This window comes from Babylonia areolata, chromosome 6 (assembly GCF_041734735.1).
Source record: "Babylonia areolata isolate BAREFJ2019XMU chromosome 6, ASM4173473v1, whole genome shotgun sequence".
Classification (NCBI taxonomy): Eukaryota; Metazoa; Mollusca; class Gastropoda; order Neogastropoda; family Buccinidae; genus Babylonia; species Babylonia areolata.
The window spans coordinates 27,650,731-27,668,230 of NC_134881.1; the positions used below are offsets into that span (position 1 = coordinate 27,650,731).

Sequence of the window (17,500 nt, forward strand, 5' to 3'; positions counted from 1 at the left end):
ATCATATTAATTTGTTCGTTATGAAAACATTGAAAGTAATGAAGATTCATAGACACTACAGTTTCAGTTACAGTTTCAGTTTCTTAAGAAGGCGTCACTGCGTTCGGGCAGATCCATATACGCTACACCACATCTGCTAGGCAGGTGCCTGACCAGCAGCATGACCCAACGCCGTGCTTTGTCAGGCCTTGAGTGCATGCCTATATATTTGTGTACCTAACGAGTGGATAGACACAACAATGAAGGGTAAAACCAACCAAACTGAATGTAAGATGTGCGAGTTATTATCTGAGGTGGACTTTGAAACATTATATATTATAAGAAATTCTGCTCGTAGAGGTTGTAAAAAGGTCGCATGTGTATATATATATATATATATATATATATATATATATATATATATATATATATATATATATATATATATATAAACCGATTATATCGGTTTTATCATCAAAATTTATTAGATCAGTCTACATATCGTTTAACAAAACATCTTGTTAATGGTAATATCTAATACGTTTCGTCGAGAATATGATGCTCGTCTTATCATACACCACATATTTTGCATACTGGTGCATATTTTTTTCTGCACATGTTACCTGTGTATCTGCCTCTGTGTGTGTGTGTGTGTGTGTGTGTGTGTGTGTGTGTGTGTGTGTGTGTGTTGTGTTGTGTTGTGTTGTGTTGTGTGTGTGTGTGTGTGTGTGTGTGTGTGTGTGTGTGTGTGTGTGTGTGTGTGTGTGTGTGTGTGTGTGTGTGTGTGTGTGTGTGTGTGTGTGTGTGGTTTTAGTCATGTGTGTCGTGGTCAGTTGGACTGTGTACGTACGTGTCCAATACTTTGAAAAAGAATTCTGTCTTTGTACATTACCTCATATCGAACTTGTGTCAGTATGGTACAGAATCATAAACGGGGTGATTTCTTATGAATTTATGACAAAAACTATGTATACAACCTTGAACCCCCCCCCCCCCCCCAAAAAAAAGCAACACAAATTTTTTTTTTTTAAAAACAACAACAAACAAACAAAACAAAAAAAACTGACTGAATTGATGTGTAGAAAACCCTTGTTAAGTCAGTCATTCAGTGAATTAAATAATCAGTCAGTCACAAGGTATTTAGTTTAGAAGGTCGGTAGGTATAGACGCGTAGGTAGGTATGAGTTGCTGTTTTTCTTTCTTTCTTTCTTTCTTTTTTTTTTTTTTTTTTTTTTAATTTTTTTTTTTTGCATGTTACTCTTTTAAGGTTTCTCATGACTCTCAACAATTTTTAAAAAAATGTGGGTGAATATAGCTTTTAAACTTATTCAGGTTGAAATAGCACAGATGCAGGAGAGGTTAATCGTAATCGCAATCGCAATTATAAAAAATACAATCATACATGATTAGAATCTTAATCACGCTCAGAATGAATCAGGATTGGAATGACCGGTGAGCAGACTATAATCAGAGAATTCCAGCGCGTTCCAATCCGAAAGACTTCCCCAAAACGATCACTTTTGTCTCACCTCCTGTAAACAGTCTATTTTGTGGAGACTGTTGGCAAAAAGACGCGGCACCTTCCGAAAGACTTCCCAACACAGTCACTTTTGTCTCACCTCCTGTAAACAGTCTGTTTTGTAGAGACTGTTGGCAAAAAGACGCGGCACCTTCCGAAAGACTTCCTCAACACGATCACTTTTGTCTCACCTCCTGTAAACAGTCTATTTTGTGGAGACTGTTGGCAAAAAGACGCGGCACCTTCCCAGCCTTGGGTTTGTTACGTTGACTCTTGTTTGAAGAAGGAAAATCGGTCAGCTTCGCCCTTACTCCTCCAAATACCCACACCCCGAGCCAGAAAGAACAATCCACAGCTCTTATTTACAAATCGGAAACCAGAAACGCCCTGACGTAGTTGTAATCAAACAAGCTGACAGTCAATGTCTTCATTGTGGAGTTGTTTGTTTCGAGGGTGTGGGGTGATGGTGGTGCTGAGAAGGGACGGACCAACCTCTGCGTTGACAAAGCTCCATGCCAATCGTCAGACTAATTAAGTGGTTGGTTAATTAGTCAGTTGGTTGGTTGGTTGGTTGGCTGCGCCGAGAGGGAGTGACTGAAGAGAAAATCAATGAATCTCTGTCTCTCAATCTTTCTGCCACTCTGTCTTCTCTCTCTCTCTCTTACTTGTTACTCGCCTTTTTTTCTTTTTCTTTTTATTTTTTTTTTTTTGTTGTTGTACAGAATGTATGTGGAGGTTTGTATATGTACGTGTATACATTATATGCGTAGTCTCCCTTCTCCCAACTCCACGAAATAATTCTTCATTCATTCCCCCAATTCTTCTGTCCCAGTTTCTGCTCCCCCCTCTCCCTTCCCCCTCCCCGATGGACATAGGTTGGAGATTTTGGAGGTGGTGTTCAAACTGTTCTACATATGGAGTGATGGCCAAGAGGTAACGCGTCCGCATAGGAAGCGAGAGAATCTGAGCGAACTGGTTCGAATCACGGCTCAGCCTGCCGATATTTTCTTCCCCTCTATTAGACTTTGAGTGGTGGTCTGGACGCTAGTTATTCGGATGAGACGATAAACCGAGGTCCCGTGTGCAGTATGCACTTAGCGCAAGTAAAAGAACCCACGGCAACAAAACGGTTGTTCTTAGCAAAATTCTGTAGAAAAATCTACTTCGATAGGAAAAACAAATAAAACTGCACGCAGGAAAAAATACAAAATAAAAAATGGGTGGCGCTGTAGTGTAGCGACGCGCTCTCCCTGGGGAGAGCAGCCCGATTTTGACACAGAGAAATCTGTTGTGATAAAAAGAAATACAAATACAGTTCGTCAGTGAGGATCGGTTTGGATCGATTTAGTTAATTAGGCCATAGGTAGATAGATAGATAGATAGATAGGTTGATCCAAATAATATTATTGTTCATCATGCATCTGAAACGAGTATTCGTTGAACCGACCGTTGTGTCCTGGAAAAGGAACTCGATGATGGCGTCTCCCGTCAAACCGACGGATGAGTAGGCAGGCAGGCTTATCTGTCGATGTGTGTCCTCATATGGGAGAAGAGGCCGATTCTGGATGCGCAGCACTTCCCACGGGTGTTGCAAGGGAAAACGTCTCCAGGAGTTGAGCCCTGCTTCCTTCGCTCACGCTTCTCTTTAATGGCCAGCATTCTCTTGTTTTCAAACGTCTAAAATTTATGCCACTAGAGCACAGCATCTTCCAGCGACAGCGGTCAAGGACATCAGTTTCCCAGGAAGCGACGTCTATGTCACAGGCTTTGGGGTTTGTCTTCAAGGTGTCCTTGAAGCGCTTGCAGGGCCTTCCAAGTCTGTGGTGGCCTTCCTTCAGCTGACCATACAAGAGCATCTTCGGGATCCTGCTGTCTGTCATGCAGACGTGTCCTGTCCAGCAATAGATAGATAGATAGATAGATCCAAAACATATTATTGTTCATCATGCATCTAAAATGAGTGTTCGTTGAACCGAACGTTGTGTCCTGGAAAAGGAACTATACCGTCTTAACTGTCAGCAGCCCAAGTCTTCGTAAACCAAACATCAAACAGCTAGACCTGTGCAATAATAATGTTGTGGCATGATTGTAGCATTATTGGGCGGGACATGGGGTTGATTTTTGTTTGGTGGTGCGGGAGCTGAAGGGGTATTGTTGTTGCTGTTGCTGTATTTGTTTGTTTGTTTGTTGTTTTTGTTGTTGTTGTTGTGAAAAACGTTTACCGGATGATTAGTTGTTTTGTATTTTTTGCCTGGTTTATGCTTTCATATGAAAAAAAAAAGCGTAATTCACCTCTACGGCTTTGATGCTTTTATATGTTATCATTTGATAAGCACAATAAAAATTTAAGCACAATAAACTTTTACATTAAAAACATCTTCTTTCCTTTTTTTTCTTCTTTTTTTTTGTTTTATCGACACAGGGACACGACAAAGCTAAAGTATCAGCCGAGCCTTCAGGTCTGTAACTTCCACAGTGCCAGACAACTGATTCAGCGGCATAATCAACACATGCCTGTTGTCAAAATGGTCGTCGTCCATTTGGCACCGCTTCTCTTGAGCGCCGCGTGTCTCCTGGTAATATTGCAGATTTCTTTTTCTCTCTCTAAAAAGCTGATATTTCTAAGGTTTTCTTTCGCTCATTTCCAGAGGCCTGTGTTGTAAAGCCGGCAGAAAATGAATGAATGAATGAATGAACGAACGAATGAATGAATGATAGGCTAATGAGTAGATAAGTAATTGGCTTGGTTGAATACTTTTTTTTTTCTTGTTGCTGTTGTTGGTTTGTTGATGTTTTGTACATGATATTATTTTATTCATTCTTCAAACTGATTCGCCAAAAGAACGATGTAGTTGAATATTTCATCTTTATATATATATGGTCTAATTCTATTTATTCTGCAGTCGTAGGTTAAAACTAATGTTTCGCCAAAAGAATACTACTCGTATATAGTCGAATATTCACTCTTTAATTTCTCCTCCCCCCTCCCCCTACACCCCCAGTTGTTGATTTAACTTGCGTGCTGTTGTTTTTGTTTTGTTTTGCTTTATTTCATTTAATTTATCTATTTATTTATTCATTTATTTATTTATCCATTCATTAATTCATTTTATCTATTTGTTCATTCATTTATTTGTTTATTTATTTACTTAGTATTCATTTATTTGCTTATTAATTATTTATCTGTCTTTATATCTATCTATCTGTCTGTCTGTCTATCTATCGATCTTCTTCTTCTTCTGCGTTCGTGGGCCGCAACTCCCACGTTCACTCGTATGCACACGAGTGGGATTTTACGTGTATGACCGTTTTTACCCCGCCATGTAGGCAGCCATACTCCGCTTTCGGGGGTGTGCATGCTGGGTATGTTCTTGTTTCCATAACCCACCGAACGCTGACATGGATTACAGGATCTTTAACGTGCGTATTTGATCTTCTGCTTGCATATACACACGAAGGGGGTTCAGGCACTAGCAGGTCTGCACATATGTTGACCTGGGAGATCGTAAAAATCTCCACCCTTAACCCACCAGGCGCCGTTACCGTGATTCGAACCCGGGACCCTCAGATTGACAGTCCAACGCTTTAACCACTCGGCTATTGCGCCCGTCCAAAATATCTATCGATCTATTTTCATAGAGCGTTCCAGAATGCAAAGCCCAGGCTCCCCCTCCCCCTCCACAACAGCGCGTGACGATCCGCACACCCCTGGGTGACGTCTCGGGGCGCACCAGCCTCTTTCTGAACCGCCTCGTGCATCAGTTCCTCGGCGTGCCCTACGCCGAGCCGCCATTGGCCCAGCGAAGGTTTCGGAAACCGGTTCCGGTGAGGCCGTGGACCAATGTGCTGGATGCTACAGAGTTCGGCCCCTCGTGCCCGCAGCCTGGATGGGGGAGAGGGGGGTGGTACACCAGTGAGGACTGCCTCAATCTCAACATCTACGTCTCCAGCAGGGCCAATGAAACCTTGGGGGGACCGTCCGGTACGACTAAGCTAATTTTCTATCTTTTTTTTTTTTTTTTTTTTTTTTTTTTTTTAGTATCCTGAATCCTGTGACATTTTCCGCATCTGAACGAAAATGTTGGTTTTACAATGCAGGCATGATTATGATGAATGACGTGTACCGTCAATACAATCCAACTTCCTTGTTAAGAGAGGGTTTTTTTTGTTTGTTTGTTTTTTGTAGTTGTTGTTTGTTTTTGCTGTCCCATCATCTGCACCGTTCCAGTGGCGTATTAAGACTTAATTTCAGTTTAAAACTGACAGGCGAAACTAACCATACTATGCACACGAACCGACTACACTTGTCGACTCTAGTTTGGCGGGGAGTCAAATACTGTACGGAAAGAGCGGCTGTCTGATCGACACAGACTGAACGAATACATCATGGCATACGATTTTCTGGACCTCGCAAGATCAGTAGCTACATACTGATTTAATTAACGACCGAACTGATTTCAAAATTAAGCACAATAACCCTTAACTTAGACTCGCAAACCACATAAAAAGGGCCACAACACTTATAATATTAATAATGATAATGATAGTATTTATATAGCTCTGAATCTTGTGCAGAGACAAATCTGAGCGCTTTCACACCAGTCATTTACACGCATGCATAACTCTAATAAAACTGAGGAAACTGAGGACAAGGAAGAGGCAGGGGAGGGAGGCTATCTTGTGAAGAGGTGGGTTTTAAGGCCAGACTTGAAAGAGCTGAGTGCGGAGACCTGAAGAAGCGAAAGAGGAAGTTCATTCCAAATGCAAGGCCCAGAGACAAAGAACGGCGTCCAACAGTGGAGTGTTTGAATCTGGGTATGCGTAAACAGAGGGGATCCGAAGCCGATCGTAGAGAGCGAGATGGAGTGTAGAGGTGAAGGCAGCCACAAAGATAGGCAGGGGCAGATATGTGAATACATTTATAACATAGAGTGCTGATCTTATACTTTATTCTGTGTGAGACAGGGAGCCAATGGAGATGTTGCAAAATAGGAGTGATGTGTTCAGATCTTTTCTTTCTGAGGACGAGTTGGGCAGCACAGTTTTGTATGCGCTGAAGGGACTGAATGGATGAAGCGGGCAAACCAGACAATAGGGACTTACAGTAGTCAAGGCGAGAGAGAATGAGAGAAACGACAAGTTTAGATGTTGCGTCGGTGGATAGATATTTCCGAACGGAACTGATGCGTCGCAAGTACTTTACAAACACTTACTTTTGGTAATAATTATATCTTCAAATATGCACGACAAGTGACGTTAAAACAAATATCTGAATTAAAGATACTACTATCATTGGATATTTCCGGCTGTCTGATTTATACAAAGAAAAGACAAGGCATATCAAGACAAGACAAAACTATTTAAATCTGGTTTGGAGGGTAATGGATTAGCATTTGTATGCTTCTTTTATTTCTAGTCCCGGACGCCCTAATATACTGATAGACAGGTATATACTATAACATTAAACAATACAAATTCAAAAGTCTGCAGTTACGAAACACACACACACACACACACACACACACACACACAACACACACACACACACACACACACACACACACACACACAGACACACACACACTGGAGAGAGAGAGAGATTTGAAACTGGGGGTGTAGGCTTCGCATATGCTTGTCAGTTCGAAATCAAAAAGAAAAACTCAAAATGGCATTGGTATCAACAAGTACAATGTCAAGCATCTAAGTGGAGTGATGGCCTAGAGGCAACGCGTCCGCCTAGGAAGCGAGAGAATCTGAGCGCGCTGGTTCGAATCACAGCTCAGCCGCCGATATTTTCTCCCCCTCCTCTAGACCTTGAGTGGTGGTCTGGACGCTAGTCATTGGGATGAGACCATAAACCGAGGTCCCGTATGCAGCATGCACTTAGCGCACGTAAAAGAACCCACGGCAACAAAAGGGTTGATCCTGGCAAAATTCTGTAACAAAAAATCCACTTCGATAGGAAAAACAAATAAAACTGCATGTAGAAGAAAAAATTAAATGGGTGGCGCTGTAGTATAGCGACGCGCTCTCCCTGGGGGGGGGGAACAGCCCGAATTTCACAGAGAGAAATCTGTTGTGATAAAAAGAAATACAAATACAAATACAAAAATCTTTTGAGAGACATTCACGGGCTGAGTGTTACATTTCTTCCGTTTGTAAAAGAAAACAAAGCAACAACTGTCGATATCTTTTTCACATTGACAATGAGCGGTCTAAAACATAACAACTGAACATATGACGGATGTGTCAAGTCTGGTTTGTTACCACCAACACTGTAGTCATTTGACTCAGTGTTTAAATGCCTCACAATGCCTATACGTACCATAATAATAGGTATCAGTTCGGTTTCCGCAGTATAACGGGAACCTGTATGTTAAAAATTCGCACATGATTAGCACACACAAAAAACGACAAGTGTCAATATAAATACTAATGAGATCATTCGTGTTGATTTCTTTTTATTTTATAATCGTACCTACAGCCGGTACCAGCTCGTTCGTGATTAGAGAACAGTGTAAACATTAATCAAATTATTCGTGTTCATTTTTTATAATCGAGGGCTTCAAGTTGTGTGTGTGTGTGTGTGTGTGTGTGTGTGTGTGTGTGTGTGTGTGTGTGTGTGTGTGTGTGTTTATGCACGCGTTCGTGCAGTACGTGCTGTGCTTGTGTGTTCGCACGCGCGTGCGCGTGTGTGTGTGCGGAGGTGGTGGGGGGGGGGATGTGTGGGGCGGATGGATTTATTCGCAGCGTCTAGTTGTTGTTGTTGTTGTTGTTGTTTTTGGGGGGGGTTTGTACAGGACTGTATACAGCATCAATTATGATTCCATTCCTGCAGCACCGACACGGGGGAGACAACCCGTCATGGTGTGGATCCACGGGGGAGGTTTCGTGGCGGGGTCCGGGCGGGGGGTGGACGGGGTGGCGATGGCGGCGAGGGGGCGGGTGGTGGTGGTGACCCTCAACTACCGCCTGGGCATGCTGGGCTGGCTCAGCACCTCTGACGACGCCAGTCCCGGGAACTACGGGCTGTGGGACCAGAGGGAGGCCCTGCGCTGGGTCCGGGATAACATCGCTAGCTTCGGGGGGGACCCCAATCAGGTACTGATGATCATGTATACGACGGGTGCAATAGCCGAGTGGTTAAAGCTTTGGACTTTCAATCTGAGGGTCCCCGGGTTCGAATCTCGGTAACGGCGCCTGGTGGGTAAAGGATGGAGATTTTTTATCCCTATTTTCCCGGTCATCATCTGTGCAGACCTGCTAGTGCCTGAACCCCCTTCGTGTGTATACGCACGCAGAAGATCAAATACGCATGTCAAAGATACTGTAATCCATATCAGCGTTCGGTGGGTTATGGAAGCAAGAACATACCCGTACCCAGCTTGCACACCCCTGAAAACGGTGTATGGCTGCCTACATAGCGGGGTAAAAACGGTCATACACGTAAAAGCCCGCTCGTGTACATACGAGTGAACGTGGGAGTTGAAGTCCACGAACGAAGAAGAAGAAGATATGTATACAAACTGCACTGGCTCTTAATGCTGCAGCCTTGGGGGCTAGTTGGCCTTTGGGAACCATCCCAACGCTGTCTGTCCTAAAGCCCTCTTGGCCTCAGAGAGAGTGGGGATGTAACTTGGGCAAGGCACTCTCCACTTCTATCAAATTCTGGCCCAGATGGTCTGCACAGCAGTTGCCTCCTCTGCTGTTCTGATGGTCATGGTCGAACACGACTGACTATCATATGCACGCTTGTATAGCGCCTATTCTTTCTTGGTATGGCGCTTTTATTATAGCGCCTATCCACCGTTGGTATGACTGCTTATTTAGTGCCTATCCACCGTTGGTATGAATATTTGTATAGCGCCTATCCTTCGGTTGATAAGGATATTTGTATAGCGCCTCTTCCGTTGGTATGGATACTTATATAGCGCCTAACCTTTGTTGGTAAGGATACTTGTATAACGCCTATCTTTCTGTTGATAAAGATACTTGTATAGCGCCTATCTTTCTGTTGATAAAGATACTTATATAGCGCCTAACCTTTGTTGGTAAGGATACTTGTATAACGCCTATCTTTCTGTTGATAAAGATACTTGTATAGCGCCTATCCTACATTGCATAGCGCCCATCCTCCATTAATATGTATACTTGTAGAGCGCCTATCCCTGGTTGATGCTTGTACAGCGCCTGTCCTCCGTTGATAAGGATACGTGCATAGCGCCTAACCTCCGTTGGTCTGGTGCTTGTACAACGTCTATGCTCCGTTGGTATGGATACTTGTATAGCGCCTATCCTCCCTTGATATGGGTACTTGAATAGCGCCTATCCTCCCTTGATATGGATGTATGATAGTCAGTCGTGTCCGTAAATGACCATGAGCAGGAGTGGATGCAACTGCTGCCCCTATACACGAAACTCCGTATCGGCGACACAGAGCAGTGCCCCTGCAGAACAGGCAGCCAGACAACAAAACACCTTCTGCAGTCCTGCCCGCTCCACCAAGAGCTCCGAGAGAAAACCTGGCCCGACTCAATCCCAGCGGCCCAGAAGCTCTACGGAGGACTGGGGGACCTGCGACGTACTGCCGCCTTCGTCGAGGAGACGGGGGAATCCATCTGATAAATGACGAACGAGACAATAACAACTGCTGCCCCGACTATCTCCGCTATAAGTTTATATGGTGGGGTGTCATGCCCAAGATTCATTCCCACTCTGTCTTGGCCAAGAGAGCTCTGGGACAGTCGGCGTTGGGATGGTCCCCTACGGCTAATTGTCCCCCAATTAGGTTGCAGCACTAATAATAAGAGGCAGTGCAATCTTGCCCCATGGTAGTTCAGTTGAGAGTCATAGTCCTTCACGGATGATTCAGCTGTGAATGAATTTCCATTGCATTGAAAAAACCATTAATCATACAAATTTTACTTTGCTCTTGGCCCACCTGTAAGCTTATGTCAGTCTCTGATATAAACCGAGCATAGAGGCTAATGGCTGCTATGGATACTAATAGCGCATAATATCGCTTAGAGTTCGGTCTCTGATCGAAGATTTGTATTTGTATTTCTATTTTTATCACAACAGATTTCTCTGTGTCAAATTCGGGCTGCTCTCCCCAGGGAGAGCGCGTCGCTACACTACAGTGCCACCCCCTTTTTTTGCATTTTTTTGCTGCGTGCCGTTTTATTTGTTTTTCCTATCGAAGTGGATTTTTCTACAGAATTTTGCCAGGAACAACCGTTTTGTTGCCGTGGGTTCTTTTACGTGCGCTAAGTGCATGCTGCATACGGGACCTCGGTTTATCGTCTCATCCGAATGACTAGCGTCCAGGCCACCACTCAAGGTCTAGTGGGGGGGGGGGGGGGGGATATCGGCGGCTGAGCCGTGATTCGAACCAGCGCGCTCAGATTCTCTCGCTTCCTAGGCCATCACTCCTCTAGGCCATCACTCCACATTCGCATGAACAGCACCCAGACCAAGTCTCAAGATCTATTGGAGGGGTGTGGGGGGAGTGGAGTGGGGGGGGGGATAAAAATCTTGGTCCATATATAGGACTCAAACCCGTGGACAACCGCTTCCTAGTCGGGTGCATTACGGTTAGGCCACCGCTCCACAAACGCTTTGGCAGGTAAACAAGTGCACACACAGACGGAACGGGTGAGACGTTGAACTGACCGAGGTCCCGTGTATTGTATGCCCTGAGTGCGCGCAAAAATATCCACTTTTCCCCTTCCCTTTAGTCTGTGTGTGTGTGTGTGTGTGTGTGTGTGTGTGTGTGTGTGTGTGTGTGTGTGTTTTCGTGTGTGTGTGTGTGTGTGTGTGTTTTCGTGTGTGTGTGTGTGTGTGTTCGTGTGTGTGTGTGTGTGTGTGTGTGTGTGTGTGTGTGTGTGTGTGTGTGTGTGTGTGTGTGTTTTCGTGTGTGTGTGTGCATGTGTGTATGTCTAAAGGGAGTCAAGAGGCTTTGATTAAAACAACAACAACAACAACAACACACACACACACACACACACACACACACACACACACACACACACACACACACACACACACACAAAACAAACAAAACCGGAAAACCGAAACACTCAAGAATGATTCAGGACTATAAATGTAGTTACCCCACTCCTTTTGTCCAGATCTATCCTCGTGGGGGGGGGAAAGCACCGAGAAAGAAAAAAGAAAAAAAGATGAACACAGGACATTGTATAGGTGCTCTTGTATGACACACACAATGACGTGAGCCTTCACTGAAGAAATCAATCACCTGATATGTCTGTTTGAAGAACAAAAATCATTTTATGAATTCAAGCCATTCACACATGCCACAAAAGCCTACGTGTAAACGACAAACACAGATAGACAGAGAGAGAGCAAGAGGATGATCAAAGAGGGAAACTTGGGCGCTGTTGCTAAATAGTTAAAGCGCACAACTCTCTCTCTCTCTCTCTCTCTCTATATATATATATATATATATACGATATATGACGTTGAGGGCCCGGGGTTCGATCCTGATATCGTTGATTGGTGGGTAAATTAATATCAATTTTTCCGATCTCTCACGTCAACGCATATCATGCAAACTGACCTGCTCTTTTCTTAGTCCCCGGCATTCAGTTGGCGTGTGTATACACATGTTTCAAGACTGTGACCAAATACGCACATTAAAGATCCCGAAATCTGTGTCAGTGTTACGAAACACGAACATATCCAGCTTGCACACACTCGGAAAGAGTATTGTTATATAAATGGTGGGATACAAAACAAAACAAAACAAAACCAAAAAAAAAAAAGAAAAAAGAAGAAAGTTCGAAAAAGCCCTCTCGTAGATCTCAAGGGTGAACATATAACACGGAAGTTTCCGCCCAAGAACACAGAAGGAGGAGGAGTGGGGTGGGGGGAGGAGGAGGAGCAGAAGAAGAAAGAGGAGGAGAACTTGAGAAGGAGGAGGAGGAGCAGAAGAAAAAGTAGAAGAATCAGGGGGAAAGTCCGAAATTGCGAAAATCAAATAAAGTATGCCAGAACTGTATGATACGACACGCTGATCAATTACACAAAACATCAACACGGTGACGGAAAGAGTTGACGATTTCCTATTTTCAGGTCACCATATTTGGGGAATCAGGGGGAGGTTACAGCGTGGGCCTGCATAGCCTGTCACCCCTCAACAATGGCCTCTTCCACCGAGCTATCATGCAGAGCGGCAGCGCCCTCAGCCGCCGTGCCATCGCCCTTGACCCCGTGACCTTCGCTCAGCGGTTCGGGCAGAATCTCCAGTGCTTGAGAAGAACCAACACTGGAGGGTTCGATACCCATTTCCTGGTGGAGTGCGCCAGACAGAGGACCGTGAATGACATCATCAGAGCAACGGAGATTGCTGCTGCCACTCGAAGCACGCTTGCATGGATCCTCGATCCGGCGCCAGTCGTCGATGGAGAGTTAATTCCCGCGGACATCGAAACGCTCTTGGGGCCCGGGTATCATCAGCGCGTGCCTTTCTGGGCTATCGACGTCATGGTGGGAACGACAAACGCCGAAGGCAGCCTGGTCCTGGCGCCCTTACTGCCTTTCCAGGGGGCTCTCCGCATCAACGTCGCCAACGGTATTCCTACGCGAGTGCTGCGTGACAACATCACGACCGCACTGGCCAGGGACTACTTTCCAGGCTCCGCCCGGGGTGCCGTGTCGCAGGGGTTGTTCGGAGAGTACAGATCAGAGCGGGGCGACGCCGAACAAGCCAGACAGGTGGTCAACCTGTACGGGGACATGATGTTTGTCTCCGCTGCCGTGGAGACCCTGCAGCGCCACGCCAACAGAACGGGAGGTAGGCGGAGTCGGTACCAGTACCTGTTCTCCTACAGCAGAGCGGGCGGGTCCCCTTACTCCTGGTTCAGAGGCGCCGGTCACGGGGCGGAGGTGGGCTTCGTCTTCGGGATGTCTGCCGCCAGCCAGCAGGAGGCGCATCTCTCTCTGGCCATGCTGGATGGCTGGACCAACTTTGCCAAGTCTGGGTGAGTAGAGTCCATCTGTGGCTGGACCAACTTTGACAAGGCTGGGTGAGTAGAGTCCATCTGTGGCTGGACCAACTTTGCCAAGGCTGGGTGAGTAGAGTCCATCTGTGGCTGGACCAACTTTTGCCAAGGCTGGGTGGGTAGAGTCCATCTGTGGCTGGACCAACTTTGACGAGGCTGGGTGGCTGAGTATTGCCCATCTTTGGTTGGACCAGTTTTGTCAAGTGTGGATGAGTGTACACAGAGCCCATCTGTTTTGGACCAACTTTGCCAAGTCGGGGTGAGTAGAGTCCATCTGTGGCTGGATCAGTTTGCCAAGTGTGGATGAATATACACAGAGCCCATCTGTCGTTGGAGCATTTTTTGCCAAGCCGAGTGAGCATATTTTGCCAAGTCTGGGTGAGTAGAGCCCACTCTATGCTGGACCAACTTTGCCAGGTCTAGGTGAGTATAGTTATAGAGTCCACCTGTGGCTTGGACCAACTTTGCCAGGTCTGGGTGAATGTTTTTAGAGCATACTCTGTCAAACAGGATTTTAAAATAGGCATGCACTTGTTGACTTGTCCGATTTATCGACAGATGATGGAGTGACACCAGCGAACTGGCCGAGGATGGAGCGCTTTGACTGCCTCACGCGTCCAACGACGCGGGAGCATTAAGTCTTAACGCACAGTTGTTATTGGCAGTTACGTGTTCTTGTGTGTGGCTTTTACATTTATCACCTATGGGAAGCCACAGTTATTTCTGTCATGTGGGGATTTGATATATTGAAAATTTGTTTGATCCATGGGCATTTACGTTCTCTTTTGTATGAATTCCATGCCTTTGATCATGATGGTATACTTTCAGATTTGAACTGATCAGTTATAGAAGAAGAGGAGGGGGATCTATGTTGTTTTTTTTCTGACTCTCAGTTACATCACCCCCGGACTGCTCATTCCCAACTCCTTCCCCACCAACACACCAACGCCTCCCACACTCTCCCATTCACATTCTCACACAGGGTCGTTCTGTACCAGTCCCAGTACCGGGTGTCCACAAGGACAAATCAAAATCAGGTCGTCGTGAGACCACCCAGCTTAGATGATCCCGCCCTGCTGCTCATTCACTTTGGTGGTGTTCTGTGGTGTCTGCTCTGGTTCAGTATAAGCGAGACACTCACCTGTTAAACCCACAATTATTGACATTAATTGTTTAATCGTGGAACAAGACTGGATTCCTTGCTACTACGTCTATTCAACAAAAGTTCCGACGAGTCCACTGACACCAAATACCTAGACAGGAGCACACTGCAGACTTGGAAATCGCGGATAATTTAAACTGAGGTCACTATGCATATGAGACCAGAGAATGAAGGGCCACAAAATTACTTTAAGGATTTTTTTTTTTTTAATGTTTATGCTAGTGATGTTGGTAGTGGTCAAGATGATAAAGATTCACATGTGGAGATTGGATTTGGTTTGTGATTAAATGGCAACATTGTACTCAGTCAGTTATACATGCGAGTAGCATACACATCCAGCGTTTCTTTTGAAGTAAGAGAAGCACTATCAAGGACGCATCTGTGAACTGGATGGCACTCGACTTTTTCTTCCCAATCTTTCCATTTGAGCTCACAGCAGAGGATAGGACAGGAACTGAACAGTCTTCACAAAAATTATTCGACTGAAATATAGACTTTACAAAAAGTTAAAGACCACTTCATTAAAGCAGGCATGTTTCCATGAAATGTTAACAAAGATCGAGAGATGACTATGAAGGTTGTATATGGTCCACCTATGGCTTTTTTTTTTTCTTCTTTTTCTTTTTTTCTTTTTCTTTTTCTTTTTTTTTTTTAATACACGAACGGCTGTTTCACGCACATCTGCAACAGCTTGAAAAATGTATTTGAAAAATCGATTTTTTAGCCCAAACTCTTTACAGTTATTCAGTGGTTTATAAACAATAGCTGTGTGTGTGTGTGTGTGTGTGTGTGTGTGTGTGTGTGTGTGTGTGTGTGTGTGTGTCTGTGTCTGTGTCTGTGTCTGTGTGTATCTGTGTGTCTGTGTGTGTCGGTGACTGTGTCTGTGTGTGTAAAGAATGGAAGCCGTGTACATGCAAGAAAACACATCACGTTTATGAGTGATGCTTTACACCACTGTTCGTCGAAAAATCAGTGTCATTTCGCCTTCCCCCAAGAAGAAAACTGAACGAGTTGTCAGATGGTCCGTAATTTTGTCTGTGATCCTTGAATGTGCCTCACTTTCGTCAGCTTCTGCCCTTAGACCACCCTTACGACTGCACAAGGCACGGGTCTGATGATGATGGTGATGACTATGATGATGACGATGGTGATGGTGGTGGTGGCGGTGGTAGTTGTAGTGGTGGAGTTCGAACCAAGAACCTCTAGTCGCCAGTCTGTGATGCAGACCACTTCACCAAGGTTGTTTTAGTTATCTAGCTCTTTACACCTGTGTTGATGTAGCAAAACCTGTCACATTCTTAATTCCGAAATGATAATTATTTCAAGTTTGATGTTATAACATGTATATGCAGGTGTTGATTTTCGCGTCGCATATCTCATTATTTGCAAACCGATTAAAACAACCACCCCCAAAACTGTTTTCAAGGACTCCCAACCCTCCCCGGCAACAACCAGGTGCTTTCCAGTGGCCTGCCTATGACCTCGTCAACAGATCCTACACCAACCTTGACCTCGTGCTGACCTCCGAACGTGACCTCTACTCGGGACGCATGCGGTTCTGGCTCCAGACCGTTCCCAGCCTGAGAAACGTGGTCACTTCTTTGACCTCAACCTCTCAGACAAGCGCTCTGACTCAGGCAGCAAATGGTTCAGAGACCTCTGGAGCTGAATCAGTGGACAGTTCCAGCAGCGATGGAGCATTCGTGGCGATCATGGGCATGCAGTCGGTGTTGAAGTTTATTGTGTCTTTGCTTGTGAGTCTTTGTCTTGTGTAAGTCTTGGAACGAAGATCCTGAAAACCAGTCCAGTGGTGGGTATTTGTTCTTATGTACAATCGTAAACTTTTAAGGGTTTTAAGAATTATAATGATTAACACTATCTTTACTATAGTTTTGAACCAAATGCCCCACTGGGTGTAGGCCTATGAAAATATCATCAAAGATGGGTGAAGCAATAAGAAATGAAGAGTGAGTCGAAACATTTGTGTAGCAGGTTGCCAATGCAGCATTTTTGATATTGTCAACACGTCATTTTTTTTAATATTGTATCAGTGCAGCATTTTTTATTATCGCACTCCCTGGAGGAAAGCTCTGCTCCAATTTCAGAGCTGAAGTCCTGGCCATCAAAACAGCAACAGAATTCCTCTCCTCCTGTGGAAAGCCCCTTGGCAGCATCTCCATCTTCACTGACTCCATGTCTAAACTCCAGGCCCTTGACTCCCCTGATCCTGGTCCACTTATCCAGTCCCTTAAGGCCTCCCTCACAACCCTTACCCAAACAGCCCCAACGACCCTTCAGTGGGTGCCTGCACATGTAGGCCTCCCAGGCAACGAGCGTGCAGACCACCTCGCTAAGGAAGGAAGCCAGCTCACACAGCCAACTATTCCTGCCACATATGAGGAAACAAAAACTCTCCTCCGCAGCAGATTCCGAAGAGGCTGGGTCACCCTGAACGGAGGCTACCAGGCACACCAAGATCCCATCAGGACACTGGAGAGAAGACACCAGACTACCATCTACCGCCTTCGCACAGGACACTGCGGCCTCCGAGCACACCTGAAGAGGATTGGAGTGGCAGCCACATCCCTATGTGATTGCGGCCAGGCTGACCAGACCCCATCCCATATTCTCCAAGACTGCCCCCTGTATGAGAAGATGCGGCAGCAGTCCTGGCCTGGGGGTGCTGACCTCAACACCAAGCTCTGGGGGACGGCAGCCGATCTTCACCGGACGTCCGAGTTTGTGGCATCCCTCGGACTTCGACCCTGACTGCGTAGCTGTCGAACGCAAAGAAGAAGGAGGAGGAGAAGAAGTCAA

General features: G+C 45.3%; 1 protein-coding gene across 1 annotated transcript in view; it reads left to right on the forward strand.

The window, feature by feature from the left end:
* LOC143283346 (carboxylesterase 4A-like) overlaps nt 1-17,051 on the forward strand; it is a 17,291-nt gene extending 240 nt beyond the window's left edge. The window contains exons 2-6 of the mRNA XM_076589552.1: nt 3,921-4,074; nt 5,138-5,480; nt 8,337-8,599; nt 12,593-13,500; nt 16,110-17,051. Of these exons, the coding sequence (XP_076445667.1) occupies nt 4,009-4,074; nt 5,138-5,480; nt 8,337-8,599; nt 12,593-13,500; nt 16,110-16,458 (1,929 nt within the window). The 5' untranslated portion in view covers nt 3,921-4,008 and the 3' untranslated portion in view covers nt 16,459-17,051. The remainder of the gene's footprint in view (nt 1-3,920; nt 4,075-5,137; nt 5,481-8,336; nt 8,600-12,592; nt 13,501-16,109) is intronic.
* The last annotated feature ends 449 nt before the right edge of the window (nt 17,052-17,500 follow it).